Below are 16,896 nucleotides of genomic sequence, written 5' to 3' on the forward strand. Positions count from 1 at the left end.
TATGAAAGTCATTTGGGCCTGTCTGATGTTTTACAGTTGGTTGCAAAAGTTGCAATGTAATGCTATAATAACCGTATATGATGAAAGCAAGTAACTTAATCCGACTTTGTCTGAGCAAAATGCTAACTCACTTTCTGGACATATCAACATGTTTGCTTAATGTTTTAATTGTGAAATTGACATTGTTTTATCAGTAGTGACCACACACTAAGCCCATAACAACATTGGATCAATGCTTGTTAATAAAGCAGTATAATTAGTATTAATGAGTGCCGACTTTGCATTCATCTGTGTTAATAGTCAAATCATGTCTGTTCTATTTACATTGCCCAATATCACAACGCACACATTTGCCTTAATGGACTTTACAATCTGTTTAGCATACAAATCCTCTGCTCTTTGATTCTTTAATCAAATAAGAAAATACAATTCTAAAGAAACCCTTTTATAGCGAGGAAAAAATGTCAGTAAGAGCAACAGAGGAGGGAGCGCTCTCCCAGGACATACAGATATGCAGCAGAAGTTGTTTTTCAGAACAGACTAACATGATTCAATTACAGTAATAAAATAACCTTGATCACATATTTCTATGGACTCAGTGTGTTGTTATAAACATGTGTGTCTATTCTCTCTCACTTCATGCTCAGCTTGCCAGCATCTCTTGCTGTACAGTAATCTGGGTTTACATTGATATTTTCTTGTGGTCAGTGCCTATAACCAACACTATCATTTATGCGGGCGTACACAGCAACATTACATCATCTCCTTGCTACAATAGGTTGTGATTTTGTATGGTGAAACCAGAAAAAGAAATACTACGAGATGCTCTGAAATGACCAGAAATCCAATCCATGTACTCTATGGACAATTTTTAAGCCAAAGCGTCTGGGAGATTTACAGTAATCAATGTTTTTTTTTCGGCACCCTGAGATTTAGAAAAGGTGTCTCATCTGATATATTTCATAAACAGGTTTTACAGCCCCGCTGTGTGTGTTTTTGTTGTCTAGGTGTCCAGACAGCCCCCGCCCCACAACCGTGCGACCGTGTCAGCTGCCCTGCAAGAAAGACTGCATCATGACCCCTTTCAGCGACTGGACACTGTGTCCTTTCACTTGTGATGCAGGTACTATGACATCTTTCTCCTCATTCATGGAGAGAATACCTGTCTGATGTAATAAGATACTGGTTTTTTCAGATAATTAAATGGGAATCAGGGAAAGAATCGATTATCAAAGAAAGGTGTACACAAATCCGGTATCTTGAAATGTGTACAGTGTGTCTTAAGATGTTTTACACTTTGTCATAAACTGTCCATTTCTTCATTTATTAACAAAATCATCTTCTCTCACCCTGAGTTGAAAGGTATTTATTTCCATAATATACATTTCTAACAATTTTTAACAATTATTTTACTCGTGAGTCACATATCACTCATCATTCATTATTCACAACATCATTTTCATTGGAAAGGTACAACATTTGCATACCAGGTACTGCATATGCCAGAACACGGCTTCATTATAGCATGCATATTTATTTATATGACTCTGTCGCAGCTCAGAAGAACTAAAAGTGGTTGTGTGAAAAAACGATTGTCGCTAGAGCCTTTTTAGAGCCTATCAGATTAACTACCACATAAACATTTTGCATTCAGATCTCTTTACACGTAATTCATTTGACAGATTGGCATGTAAGACAACCTTTGACAACCTCTTTTAGTGCGACTGGCAAGCCGACTCTGCCAGTGGCTAAAAGTGTCAGCACCAGTTGTTGTTGTTTTTATGCTGTAAAAAAAAAAACAAAAAAAAAAAAACATTGTTCAGTTGGGGTCACCTTTGTCGACAGCCACTGCCCGATCTGTTGAGCAGAGGCAACTTCATTACATTGATTTACATCTGAAAATCATTACGGTCCATATTTTGATGACCTCTTCGTGTGACACTGTGGCATAAATCTCTTTCGCTCTGAGCATGCTGCACCGATGGCAGTGCATTTTAATTTGATGCTGTGGATATCTTCACCTTGTGCAGGGAATTTCACATCACCCCCATACAGTACGATCGTTTAAAGCAAAGTTCAGGAATATCCAGGGGCTCGTTGCGTCTTGATTAACTACTTGAGGTCATCTACACACATGTAAACCCCATCAAGTGAATTTGAGTCAACTCCAAGGTCTAATGGGATTTTTTTCACAGCATTGTTGTTGGCTTGAAATCCAAAGTAATCAGACGTGCGTGTTGTCTGCAATAGCTATCCATTCATATATGGCAAAAGCACTCTCCATGTATATTCTTCAAGAACTATTAACAGAGCAGCCTAGCTTATCATTTTGACATGTTTCTCATCACATTCCCCTCACGAAAATTATTGTTTTAATTAATTATTGTGCGTGTGTGTGTCCGTTCAGATGGTAACGCTGTGAAGACAAAGCAAACAAGGAAACGTCTTATCATCCAGCAGCCATCCAACGGAGGACAGGACTGTCCCGAGGTGCTGGAGGAGGAGAAGGACTGTGAGGTCCCCAAAATCTGTCCAGGATTCAGGTAAAAACACACAACAACAATCACAAAATGCAGATTTCAGATTTCCTGTTTTCTTACTTTAATTAACAGCTATCAGTAGGAGAGATCGATTTAAATGACATTGTAGCATAGCTGAAAATCCTGTATTGAAAAATAAAAAGCCATATAGGCACTGTAGGAGATTTCATTTATGATCTTAAGCACTCTACATGTGTCCCAGTTTATTCCCTGTTGCAGGGAATATAATTTACTGTATATAAAACAGGTTCTCATTCATAACACTCCTTTCGATGTCTCACTATGGGATGCGCCTCATCGCGGAGCAAACAGAAGCATCAATCTCATTACGCCAATCCTGATTGGCTGGTGATCTTGACGTCAGCGTCAGGGAAATCACCCCCTATAAGTAGCTTGCGCCACAACGCATCCGTCATTCAAACACCTCTTCTCGCTTCAGAGCACATCTCTATAGTAGCCGTGGTAGCCGGGCAAGCTTCACTGTCCACAGACTGAACCCAAATACCCATTTCGGTCGACGGGCGCTCCCCGGCTACTCCTTCTGCTTCGCAGGAAGACGGTAGTACTAACGTTGTTAGTATTTAAAATCGACCTCGCCCTTCTCTTACCCGAGAAAGTAAGGTAGGTCCGATTTTTCAAGCTAGCAGCACACCTGTTGCTAGCTCGCTCCCCCTCTACCGACACCACGGTAGCGAGGAAGTTTTTTCTTTTCTCTTCTCCACGGAGGAAGAAAGGATTAAAGGAGCATACTGCCACACCAGTCAGTATTCTCCGGGAATAAAAGACCCACCGTCCTTTTCTCCGGATTAAGGACAAGGTGGTAACATATTTTTCTCCCGTCCCACCTGTCGTAATTACTGTCCAGAGGTGCACCACTCTATGCAGACTGGACTCCACATCCAAGGATCGGGAGTCCGCTGTGGGTGCATTACGGCAGAGCCGCGTTAAATCTGTTCGCATAAAGAAAAAATGCTCAATGACAGCTGTTCTCTTTAATGCACGATTTAAACGCACTGTTAGGCGGGGACGCACTCATACACGATTGACCTCCGGGTCCTCTGTACGCGTTCCCACCCCTGGCTCTGTTACCCCCAACTCTGGCCAGAGTGAAGGAGCAACGCCACACAATTACTCTGATGTTTCCACCCTAGCCCGCAACGTACGGGCTGGCGGAGATATATCAGCTATTGTGCGGGCAGCCATTGTAGCCCCCACCACGCAGTGACAGATTGTCTCAGGCGGGGGGGGGGGCGATCCTTTACCCACGTCCAGAGCGCGGGGCACTATGGGCCTGGCCCGTGAGTGGTATAACCTGAATACAGTGGGGCTCCCTCAGAAGGTGATAAACACTATTCAGAGTGCGAGAGCTTCCTCCACCAGGTCTCTTTACGACTGTAAGTGGAGGGTGTTTGAGGAGTGGAGCCTTCAAGAAGGACACATCTCTTTTCAATGTCCTGTCGGGGTGATTTTATCATTTCTACAGGACTTGATCGATAAACACAGAGCTTTCTCCACGATCAAGGTGTACCTGGCTGCTATTGCTGCATGCCATGTGGGCTTTGAGGGAAAGACGGCTAGCCAACATCCTTTGGTTTGCCGTTTTATGAAGGGAGCGCGCAGGCTCCTCCCTGTCTCCAGGTCGCTGGTGCCCTTATGGGACCTGGCAGTGGTTTTAAATGGGCTCAAAATGACCCCATTTGAACCCCTGGAAGGAGCTGACATGAAACATCTGTCACTCAAGACAGTGCTGTTACTGGCCCTGGCATCCGCCAAGCGGGTCAGTGATATTCATGCACTGTCTGTACATCCCTCATGCACTCAGTTCGCCCCAGGGAAACGAGAGTGTTGTTGAAGCCCAACCCTGCCTTTACACCAAAGGTGGTTGGTTCGTGTACCCCAATTGACATTGAGGCATTTCCTCCGCAGCTGGTTTCCTCCGGGGAACAGCAGCAGGATCTGTTGTGTCCAGTCCGGGCTTTACACACATATATGGACAGATCAAAAGAGCTTCGTCTTAATGACCAACTCTTCGTGTCCTGGGCTAACCCTCACAAGGGCAAGCCTGTTACTAAGCAACGGCTCTCCCACTGGATCGTGGAGGCAATTGCTTTGGCCTATACGAGTCAGAATTTGCAAGCACCTTCGGGTCTGCGGGCTCACTCGACTCGGGGCCTGGCTACATCCTGGGCTTTGTTCAAGGGTGTTTCCATCCAAGACATCTGTGCAGCGGCGAGCTGGTCCTCGCCGCTCACTTTTGTCCGCTTTTACAGGCTAGACGTCTCCGCTCCAAGCGTGGCCCGAGCAGTGCTGAGCACCTTGTTGAGTCGGGACTCTACCTGTTAAATTCTGGTTGATCGGTGATCTTCGAGATAAGCTCGTCTGGCAATACGGGAGCTACAATATCCCATAGTGAGACATCGAACAGAGTGTTATGAATGAGAACTATAGGTTACTTACGTAACCCCAGTTCTCAGAGTAACATGAAGTGAGATGTCTCACCAGTCGGCCCTCCTTGCTATGGTGAAGCAAGAAGAGGTGCTTATTTTGAATGACGCATGCGTTGTGGCGCAGGCTACTTATAGGGGGTGATTTCCCCTAACTCTGACGTCAAGATCACCAGCCAATCAGGATTGGCGTAATGAGATTGATGCTTCTGTTTGCTCCGCGATGAGGCGCATCCCATAGTGAGACATCTCACTTCATGTTACTCGGAGTACTGGGGTTACGTAAGTAACCTATAGTTTTCACACATTCAATGTCTGTAATGGTCAAAACGGTGACTCAAGTCATAAACCTATGAAAGTCAAAAAAAAATGTTGGCTGACTGGTCAGAAAGCAGGATCCTCATTAACTATATCCGTTAATGAAGTAAAAATATATTTTTGTAAAAATGTTTGGTAGTTTCAATATGGTTAATACTACAGTATGCATACTATAAACACAGGACTATAGTTTATTTTCCGCAAATAGTTTGGCACTATTCCCCAATCTTTTTCACATATTACAGTCTTACAGTACATGGTGCACTGTTGGTGTTACGGTGAATCCCATGGTCGTGTTGATATAGCTATTCTATCCTGACTTATTCCAGGTGGAAAACCCATAAATGGAGGAAGTGCCAGCTGGTCCCATGGTTTCTCAGACAGGAGCGCCCCGGTGCGCAGGAGACCTGTGGACCCGGGCTCCAAACAAGAGGTACAGAATCTCTTCATCTCCCCCCACATCTCCACTGGACCGTCACTAATCACTGTTAATTAATTTTTTGCTCCTTTGGGTGCATCTGAAACCTGGCCACGAGGCAACAGATGGATGCACCAAGGTTTTGAGAAAAGGCCAATTGACTTATAGCCGACATCAAATCCTCCCACTTACTATACTGTACCTGATACTACTAAAAACATATTTTATTTCAATCTGAGTTGGGAAGAAACTGTGTTCCCAAGCTGTGATGGTCCTCCTGAGACCTACTGTACAGTATGCTGGAGACTTGAAAATGGTGATTGTTACTTGCTTTTTTTTTACCTCTTGTCATGCAATTTTAATCAAATGTTGTTGTTTTTTGTATTTAGTAGAAGATGCAGCACCTTGCTTATAGCTTGTGACAGCCCAAACTTTTGTTTATATGAGCTTCACGTACAAGTGACAAGTACTGTAAAGGGGTTGTGGCTCTCTCACTTTAAAAGCATATTTCCTCTCGCCTTTTCATAGAGGATGGATGCACCATGTAGTCCTGGGAGGCTTTCATCAAAATTAAATTTCAGGGGGTCACGCAGAATGATCAATTTCATTATGTTCAAGCTCCTATAGAAGACCATTATTAGTGCTTATATTTCTGTTTCGTCTTCCCCAGCTTACATTAATGGATGGAAGAATCAATTTATTCATGAAAAATGCTATATGGTCCACTTCAGACATACTCACACCACACTATTCCGATTCTCTGCTGCTTTTCACTGATGTGATACCATGTGACACCTGATGTCCAGAGCCTTCTGCACATGTTTTCACTCCTCTGACACATTAAAGGGGCAGAAATAACTTTGTCATTGACTTAAATCAAATTAGACACACTGTCTGGTATGTGTTTTTGTCTGAGAGTGTATTATGTTGTTTACCTGGACAGAGACTTTCCTTAGAGGAAAAAAAGCACTGCAGTAGCACTATGAAACACCACATAGCACAACTGAGACTATGTGCTTATCTTTGTCTCTCTTGTTGACACACACACACACACACACACACACACACACACACACACACACACACACACACACACACACACACACACACACACACACACACACTGGCTCAGATAAGACCTGACCTAACACACCAACAGACGGAGGATTTTCAAACCAATAGGAGTGCCCACGGGGGGTTCAGAAGTAAAGTACTTAGAGATTGATTTCTCTATGAAGGTAAACCCCTTGACGAACGTCTGTATTAAAAGAAAATGAAATATTGCAGCAACTCAAATAATAAACCCTTTATTGAAAGAACAAACAATAGGATGATGCAAGCCAACACAATATTGACTTATGGGTTTCAAACCAATTAAGGTTTGTGTCAGTTCAGCTTATATTTGTTATTTAGCTTGGAGTGAGATGTAATTGGAATTATACAGTTGTATCTTGTTTTCATTGATCCTTTTGTTGCCCTCTGTACATCTGTATTTGATGTAATTTTGCCCATCATTGGGGAAAGTATAAATTGGATCTCTTACTTTATTTTAAAGGGCATTACAGCGATTTTCACACTTCAAAGTGCCTTTACCAAAAGGAAATGTTTTGGAAACAAGAAAATCCTCTGCACCTAATTTGTCAAAAACCTCCTGAACAATGACACAATGATGGATCCCAACCAAGAGCAGCTTTTGATGTTTGATTGAAAATCCCCTAAAGGCAGAAAACAACATGCTCCTGTACAATACTTGTACTACCATACTATATTTACTACTACAGTACTTAATCACTGGACTGTCACGGTAAAAGTGGAAATATGTATTAATACTCTACTGAAAAAAAACACATGCATTAAAATGTTCTTATAATGATTTATTTAACTTATTAAAGAAATAGCTGGATACTTTGGGAAAAGCACTTTTTTTGTGATATTATTCTCATATCTGTCTATTGAATGTGTGGGAAAATACTGAATGTTCCTTCTATATCAGAGTACCACGTGATAAGAGAGGCCGTACGTAGCTGTGTACGTAGCCGGATGTAATGACTACGTACATGGATGACGCTCATGAGACACTGTGTTGCAGTTATGATAGCTATGTTCCTAAGATTGGCCTGATGACACAGCCCCTAGAGAGATAGGCATATGACGGTCATGTTTATTGTTTACGCAGGCCTTAGCTAATCTTTATTAATGTCAGAATACTGCTTTGAACCAGTATTCTGACATCTTGTTGACTGTAACACCCTCTCTTGTATATAAGCATATCTACTCTGGGAACTATTTGTCCCACGCAGCCCTGTGTGTGATGACTACCATTCTTGCAAGGATAATAAATACATGTATCCTGTTATTGAAGACCAAGCTGGTGACGAGTGAAATTTGTCTAACAGAATGCAATATGCAAATCCAGAGAGAAGTCGGTTAGACACAAGGAGAAACAGTTAGCCCGGCTCTGTCCAAAAGTAATAACAAGTAGCTGTTCGCGCCTCCAAACCTCAGTAATTAACGGGTGATATCCAGTTTGTGGTTTAATGAGATGTTATGTGCTGGATTATTTAATTAGTGAGCCTCTGGTTTCCAGATATAAACTCCTGAATGCTGTGGCTTAACGCTTAAGCCTATTCAACTCGTGGATAAGAAAGTCTGCTAATTTACCTCTTGGTGAATTACCCAAAATGTCGAAATAAAAATATATTAAACTGTCAAAACACAACATGGGAATATGGAAGTAAAGCGTAAGTAGGTCAATGTTGTATTGTGCCATGTACTCTAGTAGTTCACTCAGTTCCTTTTGTATTACCGTACATCATTATCTTGCATTTTTAAATACCTGCTGTGACAACCAATCAATCTGTTGAAACAATAAAAGATACACTTTATGGCCTCCCACGCATTCTAATGAAGCCTTTGTGACCCGTCTTCTCTGAATCCTTCTAGCTGTGTCGTGTCGCCAGCTGGACGGGACGCAGGCCGACATCAACGAGTGTCTGAAATTTGCCAAGGCCATGCCCGCCATCACTCAGCACTGCCAGCTCCCCTGCCAGGACGACTGCCAGCTAACCAACTGGTCCAAGTTCTCGTCCTGCACAGCTGACTGCGTGGGGGTCCGCACCAGAAAGAGGGCATTGATAGGTGAGAACAAAGAGTGGCACTGCACCAAATGGGCTTTTGTTCTGAACCCCTTTGGGCCGGGATTATTACCTGCAATGTAGTTTAAGTGTTGGTGAGGTACCAGGTAGTAATGTTGGTGGGCAATTCTCCAAGAGACGAGCAGTAAAGTTAAACATAATGTCGTAAATCTTTTCTTGCCAGTGGGATTGAAGCAACACATCTGAAATAACTCCTCAGCCTTTGCTTTCCATCAGGGCGTTCCCAGACAGTTGTGCATCACAGTTATAAAGCAAAATGACAGGAGTGCAGCAAAGCATTAAGAGGGGGAGAAAGTAAAGTTTAAAATGGGAAAAAGTGGATTTGGAAAGCTTTTATTTCCCCCTGATTTGATGCATTCTTTTGACCCATTCTACCAAGTATAAAAGAGCAAAGAGGTCATGGCATGCATTGAAGGACTCTTTGAAGAGGGTTGTATCATTGTTCTTCGCTTTGAACCGGGGGAGGATGTGGATTTTAAGGATCAATTCAGAGTCCTACAGCTTTGGGGAATGGGTATTCTTAAAGGTGGCGTATGTGGTTTACTCTTTCAAAGCAGAGCAATAATTCCCTTCCCTTTCTCAAGTTAGTCTTTTACTCCTAAATGTGTAACTTTAATCTCAGAGAATATTTGACTTTTCTTCCCGTAAATATGAAAGTTATTGTCTGAATATTTCCAACTTCCCCCAAAACAGTAAATATAATTTTTCTACCTCCAATGGACCTTAAAATACATTGTATTATTCTCTTTCACACACATACAGTCCCCTCAAAATAAAAAAGTAAATGTGGATCATTTTGAGTAAAGTACACTTTATACTTTTATGCTGCCTGTTGCTCACGAGGAGCTTTACAGCCAGATTAAAGCATGATTCACAGCAGTTTGCAGCTTGGATGCAATAACCAACAACCAGCTGTGGTCCGCAGGATAAACTTAGCAAACCTTGGCTCTGATTTTATTAATGCAAAAAAAAAGCATGACAGTCAAACTTAAAGCCCCCTGTATTCACTGGCAAATGTTAGGGATACTTTAGCCCGATCTTCCTATTTGCATGTGAAACTACTTGTTTTTCTTGTTCTATGATTAATAATGCTTGACATGTTGTTAAAAATATTCAAGTTGTCTCAGTAAAAGAGCACTCTGCTTGAAACAATTTTGCCAGTGTAATCTATCATCAGGAGTTGCTGTCTCACTGTTGATGTATCCCACACGAATGAGGGGACAGCAACTCCTGTGTCACCCAGCCTTTTTTCAGTGACTACACTATCCAAACTTTCCCACAGGCTTTAAAAGTTCCCTTAAATATGGTGAGACTCAAAGTCATTTCGACCAAAAAGAGACAGAAATCCAACAACACCAGCAGACGTGTGGAGTCACCTCTCCCAAAGCGATTCCTTCATCTCTGTCATCTCTGTCCTCAGGGAGGAGCAAGAAGAAAGACAAGTGCAAAAACACGCAAATGTACCCTTTGAGTGAGACCCAGTACTGCCCGTGTGACAAGTACAATGCCCAGCCGGTGGGGAACTGGTCCGACTGCATCCTGCCCGAGGGGGGGAGAGTCGAGAGCCTCCTGGGGATGAAGGTGCAGGGAGACATCAAGGAGTGTGGGCAGGGCTACCGCTACCAGGCCATGGTGTGCTACGACCAGGACAACCGGCTGGTGGAGACCCTGCGCTGCAACAGTCACGGTCAGTATTTAAACCTATAAGTATGTGTGTGGGTATTTGTTTCAGGTAACATCACAGAGTTAGTTGTTTTTTAATGTGGCCATGCTGATTGTTTTGGTTTCATGTGTTTTAGAGCAATCTACCTCTAGCACCTACTTCCACCCACTTGCATGGAGGTTAAAACCTCTAAGGATGATCTGAACTTAGAAGATCTTCAATAGAAGGCCTGACAATAAAGTGAATTTGTTCAGGTTTTTACAAACTGTCGCTCTGAGCCTACTCTATACCATGTGGAAAAATTGATGGTTTGTGGCTCTCGGAGCATAGAAGAATTTGGCCTGTTTTTTTACGTTTTTGAAAAGGACAATGCATTTTTTAAACATCTTTGAAAATCTGATAAAAAAAAATAGAATAAGCCAGAAAGGAATATTTTACATGTGATGATGAACACACTTTTTCTCTTTTCTAAACACTTTCATTATGAAGCAGAAAATAAAGGAAATGTAGAGCATCAGCATTAATCCACACCACTCATACACAGCTGAAAGTGAACATGAAAATAAAGTAAAGATGAAACCGTAAAGTACAAACAGGGATGAATGAGAGAAATGGCTACATTTCACTAGAAGTCGGCATCACAGAGAATGTCAAACATTTTACGTATGGCATGTGACCCTAAATGATGGAAGAAGATGTTAGAGGAAACTGCCTTTAAGCACACAAGTATACAAAAGCTACTAAATTGTGTTTTCCCTCTCCAGCATTGACTACTTGGTTCCAGCTGAGAAATATTCTGTATAGCAACAGATGCAAGAATAACTGTTTATTCAGATAAACATTTATCTGAGGTGAAGGATTTTGTCTGTGCACATATGCAGTCCCCCTCCTATGGAGGTTAGGGTCCTATTTCAGATACAGGATTTCACATTAGGAGGATTTTCTCTGGCACACTCCTGTCAGAATCATTTGTCTCTTCGTTTTTTAAGGTCTTATCTAAGATCCAAAATACTTCAAGCGAAGAATCCTGGCTCAGACACTCGTTGTGAAATTGCTGTGAAATAGAATGCGGGAGATGTTCAAATGAATACATCAGTGTTGTGCATATACAAACAAGGTTTTAGTTTCTTGTGTGAGTCACAGATTCAGATATGCGACGGTTAATCTGGGTGTGGGTGTGACAAGGGCATGTCGTAAGGATGGGGTGTGTGTGTGGTGGTGTGTGTGTTTTGCAGCCACTGAGTATTTTTTCACCTATGTGAATGTGTGTGTGTGTTTATGTGCATCCATGCGTTCATCTTGAAGCACCAATGAGCTTAGAACAAAATCAATGTTCCTTGAGGTGCACAGAAAATCAAAAACACATTGAGGCTTGGCGTAGCTACATGTGAATCTCAAAGATATCATGAAATCTCTCCTTTATCCGTCTCATGCAGTCGCTCTTCCTCCATTCTATCTGCCAGTCCTTCCTTTATTTTCTGTGTCATCCTCTCTCAGCCATCATCACTTTTAATCTTGATAGGGGAAGAGACGTGGTCTTTCCAAGACTCTGTTGCTGACACAATGCCCTCGGCTGTGATGTCGAGCAGGCTAACTGTGCCACTGTTATCTCTGTATTCCACAGACCACCATATCACCAGGAAACGGGGGTTTTCCTGGTGGGGATTATCATTAAAAGTGAACGTTGATCCAAGCTTTGTGGTATTTCTAACTTCCCAGATTGCCTGGTTCCTCTATTTAAAGGAGCAGATATTATAAATAAAGATCACACTGCATGCTGTTCAGAACAATTCTCAAGACATTAGTTCTCTTACTCAGCGTTTGTGCAGTTTACTAACAATTTAAAACACTATAGATATTACTGTACGTAAACGTTTAAAGTCAAGCTTGACCGCAGATACACGATAATAAGCAACACAAGAAGGCTGTAACATCCAAAAGACAAATTCCTGATTATCTGAGTCCCCAGCAGCGGCGGACTGGCCATTGGGAATACCGGGAGTTTCACCGGTGGGCCGGTGTTGTGTGTGGGCCAGAGGGCCAACATTTTTTTATTTGTTTTGTGCTGGGCTGGGCCGTTTTGATAGGCTACCTTTGTTCTATCTATCAGTTTCAATTTCACACATCAGGCCTGTAGCAGCCGTCACTGTGCAGTGAACGATCAGGAGTGAGTGACTGAGAGACCTAGCTGGCAGTTGCTTACAGATGGATAAACAAGCTCCAAAGCGTAAAGGCGTTTTTGTATAGTTTGTGTATACAGTATACAGTATTGTAGCGAGCCCTGGGTTCAGAGGGAGGGGCTTGCATAGGGGAGGAGGGGGGGAGGGGGGTGGCAGGGAAACGGGGTTCAGGGGGAGTGGCTGTACCCGTAGGATAGAAAAGGGGGAAGTGACGTCTGACTCAGAGGTTGCGCGGCTGTGGAGAAGAACGTGTTGCCCACATTCTGTTACTGAGTTTAAGCTAGTGAGCAAGCAGGTTTATTGTTTTGGGTGCAGTCACTTTTGCCTCCACTTGCTGTTCAAATACATGTTGAAAGAAAAAGTAAATCTGTTTACAGTTCTGTTTTATATGGATGTAGAAGAAGAAGAACACACTCCAAATAGGTCTGGTCGGGGACTTGAACCGGCGACCCTACGGCTCACAGTCCAAGCCTATTTTGCTCTAGGCAACTTAAGGGCTCAGGTAATGTGATTACTATATGAATAAGTCCAAAATAACATAAAATGCATAGGGTTTTTTGTTAAGTAACATACTTTCGTCGCCGGCCGGCCGATACATGCCGCGCATTAAGTGGGCCTGTCTGTCAATTAATCCCCGGGCCACTTTTTCCCCCCAGTCCGCCCCTGGTCATCGATCATCAAATCCTGAAGCAGAGGCTACTCAGTATTGGCATATCCAGCCATGTAGTGGGGTGGTTTGTGAACTACCTCTCTGAAGGTCCCAATGTGTTCAGTTTGAGGGGCTGTCTTCTGAGTGGTTAAACATCACTAATGGTGTACCACAAGGTTCTGTTTTAGGTCCATTATTATTCTCCATCTATATCAACAGTTTAGGTCAAAATGTCGATGGAGCAACTTTACATTTTTATGCGGACGATACAGTGATGTATTGTGCAGGTCCCTCCATTAAGGAGGCTGTTGTTAAATTACAGGCTGTTTTTAATATTATCCAGACTCAGCTCTCTGAGTTTAAGGCTTACGGTACGTCCACACAGCAGCTTTTCAAAAATCTTGAAAATCTTGGAGCTGGGCGTGTCTGACAGCTTGGGGATTTTTTGCGAGCAATGCGACCAACAACCAATCACATGAATCTCCCGCCCCCGACATACAAAGCAAAAAACCCCGGGGATTTTATGCGAGCATATATATATATATATATACTCCCCAAACAGGCGAAAACCTACCAGTTTCCCCCACTGTCTCTGCCACCTCCCTCCATGCCTGGTTCCTCCAGTTTGTATCCCGTTAATAGTTCTGGTCGTAAAGAACCGGGTGATTTGCTACCGTAATTTCTCGTTTGGAATATGAGCAAATGAACTGCGGTCTGGTTCTCCCTGCTTACACGCGGTTTGATTGGCTAGCGCTTCTACTGTCAGATTTGCATAAACGTATTTGATTGGCTGACGCTTCCAGCTCAGCTTCAAAAGTTGAACATTGCTCAACTTTTGAATCCTGGAAATCCTGGAAATCATCGCTCCCCCACAATGTAGTTCGGCGAAAAGCGAGGCAAAGTGACGTCATCCCCATTCAAAGTCAATGGGCAGAGAAGCGTTGGAAGCGGTGGAAGATTCGTCTAAAGCTGCTGTGTGGACGTACCGTTAAGCTTAATAAAACTAAGGTAATGCTATTTTCAAAAGCCAAAAAGACACCGGAGACCACTTTAGATATTGTTACTACGCAAGGAAAAATACTTGAAGTGGTTGCCTGTTATAAATACCTTGGTTTCTTGCTTGACGATTGTCTCTCTTTTAAACCTCAGGTCAATAATCTGCTTAGAAAGCTAATGGTGTCTGTTTCTCGCTTGAGGCCAGGAAAAGGCTAGTCTCTGTGACCTTTTTTTAACAAGTAAAGCAACAGACTTACAAGCATTTCCTTTAAAAATGATTTCTTCTGAAAAAGAAAAAACACTTAAAAAAGATGATTCTATCAAAACCTTTTTTTATACTTCATAAGTCTGAAGTCATAAACACAGGAAGCATTATAGATTAGAAAATGGATCATCAGTATATATATATATTTCAAATGTTTTACCCGCCCTTCAGGGCTTCCGTAGAATTGTCATGGTGTAGTTGGGGAAGACCTTAGAACAGATCTCCTTCTATGTCCTATATTTGACATTACTCATAAAGTTCCTTTAATGATGACTCTAAGTGACCTGTAATCTTTGACCTTTACCATGACTCTATATTACAGGATGGCTCAGAGGCCTTGGTCTCAGGCTAGCAGGGTGGGGTAGAGGAGGAGGGGTGCACGGTGCAGTCACTCTGGGGCAAGCATCTTGCTGAGGACCTGTGAACTTGAGCAGAATTGCAGAGAACAGATTTGCTGGTGCATGACGACCTGTATTTGTCACGAGAGGAGAAACACACTGAGAGCCGGTGCCATATAATTGAGTTTATGCTATTTGAGTGTTACAGCATATAGGCAGTGTGCTGTCAAGCTCTAAGCTAAGCTCAGTGTGTGTTATGGTTAGTGATGTTAGTAATGTACATCAAAGGGTCCTTTGGGGCCTATGGGGATTCCTTCTTATTCCTCTATACGCTCCATGTTGAGCTTCTATAGCTATTTTCCGAACGCCCATGGATTAGGCTACCCCTGTTGCCTTGGAGATGATTGTGATGCAGGGGGTGTAACGGGTCAAAAATCAGTTACCTTGGATGATTCCTGGAGCCAAAAATGTTTGAGTAAAGCTTCTCCGACCACCCACCCATAGAGCGGATAACATTTGGTTTCAGAGGCCACTGGTGACTTTATTCCTGGCTGGATGACTAGCAATAACTGGTGGCTGGATATACCCTCAGGGGGTCCTCAGTGATACCCTGGGGCCCAGGAGGCTAGTTGATCCTTACAGATGAAATAACAGAGAGAAACAAAAAGGGATTTTCCAACCAATATTATCTACTGTACAGTAGGTACAAACATCATTTCAGCTGATTACATGTATAAGAAGTATGTTGATCTAATTGATATTGGTATGTATTATTGTATTAGTTGTTTAAATTACTGTTGGAAAAAGTTTGTTTATTTCAGTTTTTCCTTTATTTTGTCTTTGTGTTTGTTTCTATGCCTGCGTTGGACTGTTGTTTTTTGTGTTTTTATTTCCTAAAGCCCTAACCAGAGACTCATTCATTTAGTTTAGTAGATAAATAAGGTCAATATTTTTCACAAGCATTAAAGAAACTGTAGCATTACAGTTCACACGTGATCTATTATAGGTTACAGTCAAAAATGCATAGCAAGGTAAGATAACCTTTATTGGTCCCCCCAATTCAGTCAAATGTAAACAAACCATGTCAAAGGGAAACACAAACAACTGCTACAAACCTGAAAGTATTTTTCTTTCATTGAAACGTTGTGTTTAAAATGCATGCGATTCAAGAAGTTATTAATCCTCAGGAATTTTAGCAAATAAGTCAGTGTGCAGGTGATAATTAGTTTGAAGGTGCAAGAAATGCCAGGGTTCCTGCATGTGCAAAAAGAAACAAAGCATTGCCTTGCTTTAAATAAAGCCAGGTAAAGTTCAAATAAAGCCATTGTTTGTATGTTTGGTTATGTTCCAGCTAAATGTTAATAGCTCTCAGCTATTGAAAGAAAGCCTCTCTTCCTCCAGAGGTATTTCAGTTTATAATTATCTCTGGGAGGTTCAAGAGCTGGCTGTGCTGGGAAACTGTTAACATTTCAGGTGTCAGCAGTTACACCTGCTTTGGGAATAACAACAAGAGCTTGTGCCAGGTTGACTTCTACAGGTGAAAAGAGGTGATCTCCTATCTGGACTCAACCCAAAAGCCCCAGTGAGAGCTTGACAAGACCTCTAACAAGTGTATATCTGTTGAAGGTTGAGGTGGGTAGCACTTTATAGTACTTAAAAGTGACGGTGTCAGTGATTTACGATGACTGAACATGACTTGAAGACTACAGTGAGAGGTCAAAGGTCATGAAGCTTATTTCGGAGGCCAGGCTGTAGTCAGCAAGGTGTTGATGTGGAGACGCTGATCGGGGGCAGCGGAGCGTAAGGAGGTCAGGCAGAAGTGTGTGTGCATGTGAATGGACGGATGTGATCATTATGTCGCTGCGCATTTAGTTTGTGTGAAAGTGCTGCCAGGACTTTACTGGATTAATCATATTAGCTTTAAAAAATT

The 16,896-nt window shown here is 42.3% G+C and overlaps 1 protein-coding gene across 1 annotated transcript in view; it reads left to right on the forward strand.

Annotated features, from left to right (window-relative positions):
- Positions 1 to 16,896, forward strand: part of thsd7ab (thrombospondin, type I, domain containing 7Ab) — a 155,402-nt gene that overhangs the window by 89,234 nt on the left and 49,272 nt on the right. The window contains exons 10-14 of the mRNA XM_071205920.1: positions 1,008 to 1,123; positions 2,408 to 2,543; positions 5,632 to 5,735; positions 8,664 to 8,858; positions 10,296 to 10,562. Coding sequence (XP_071062021.1) covers positions 1,008 to 1,123; positions 2,408 to 2,543; positions 5,632 to 5,735; positions 8,664 to 8,858; positions 10,296 to 10,562 — 818 coding nt within the window. The remainder of the gene's footprint in view (positions 1 to 1,007; positions 1,124 to 2,407; positions 2,544 to 5,631; positions 5,736 to 8,663; positions 8,859 to 10,295; positions 10,563 to 16,896) is intronic.

The sequence above is a fragment of the Pseudochaenichthys georgianus genome, chromosome 16, assembly GCF_902827115.2.
Source record: "Pseudochaenichthys georgianus chromosome 16, fPseGeo1.2, whole genome shotgun sequence".
Taxonomy (NCBI): Eukaryota; Metazoa; Chordata; class Actinopteri; order Perciformes; family Channichthyidae; genus Pseudochaenichthys; species Pseudochaenichthys georgianus.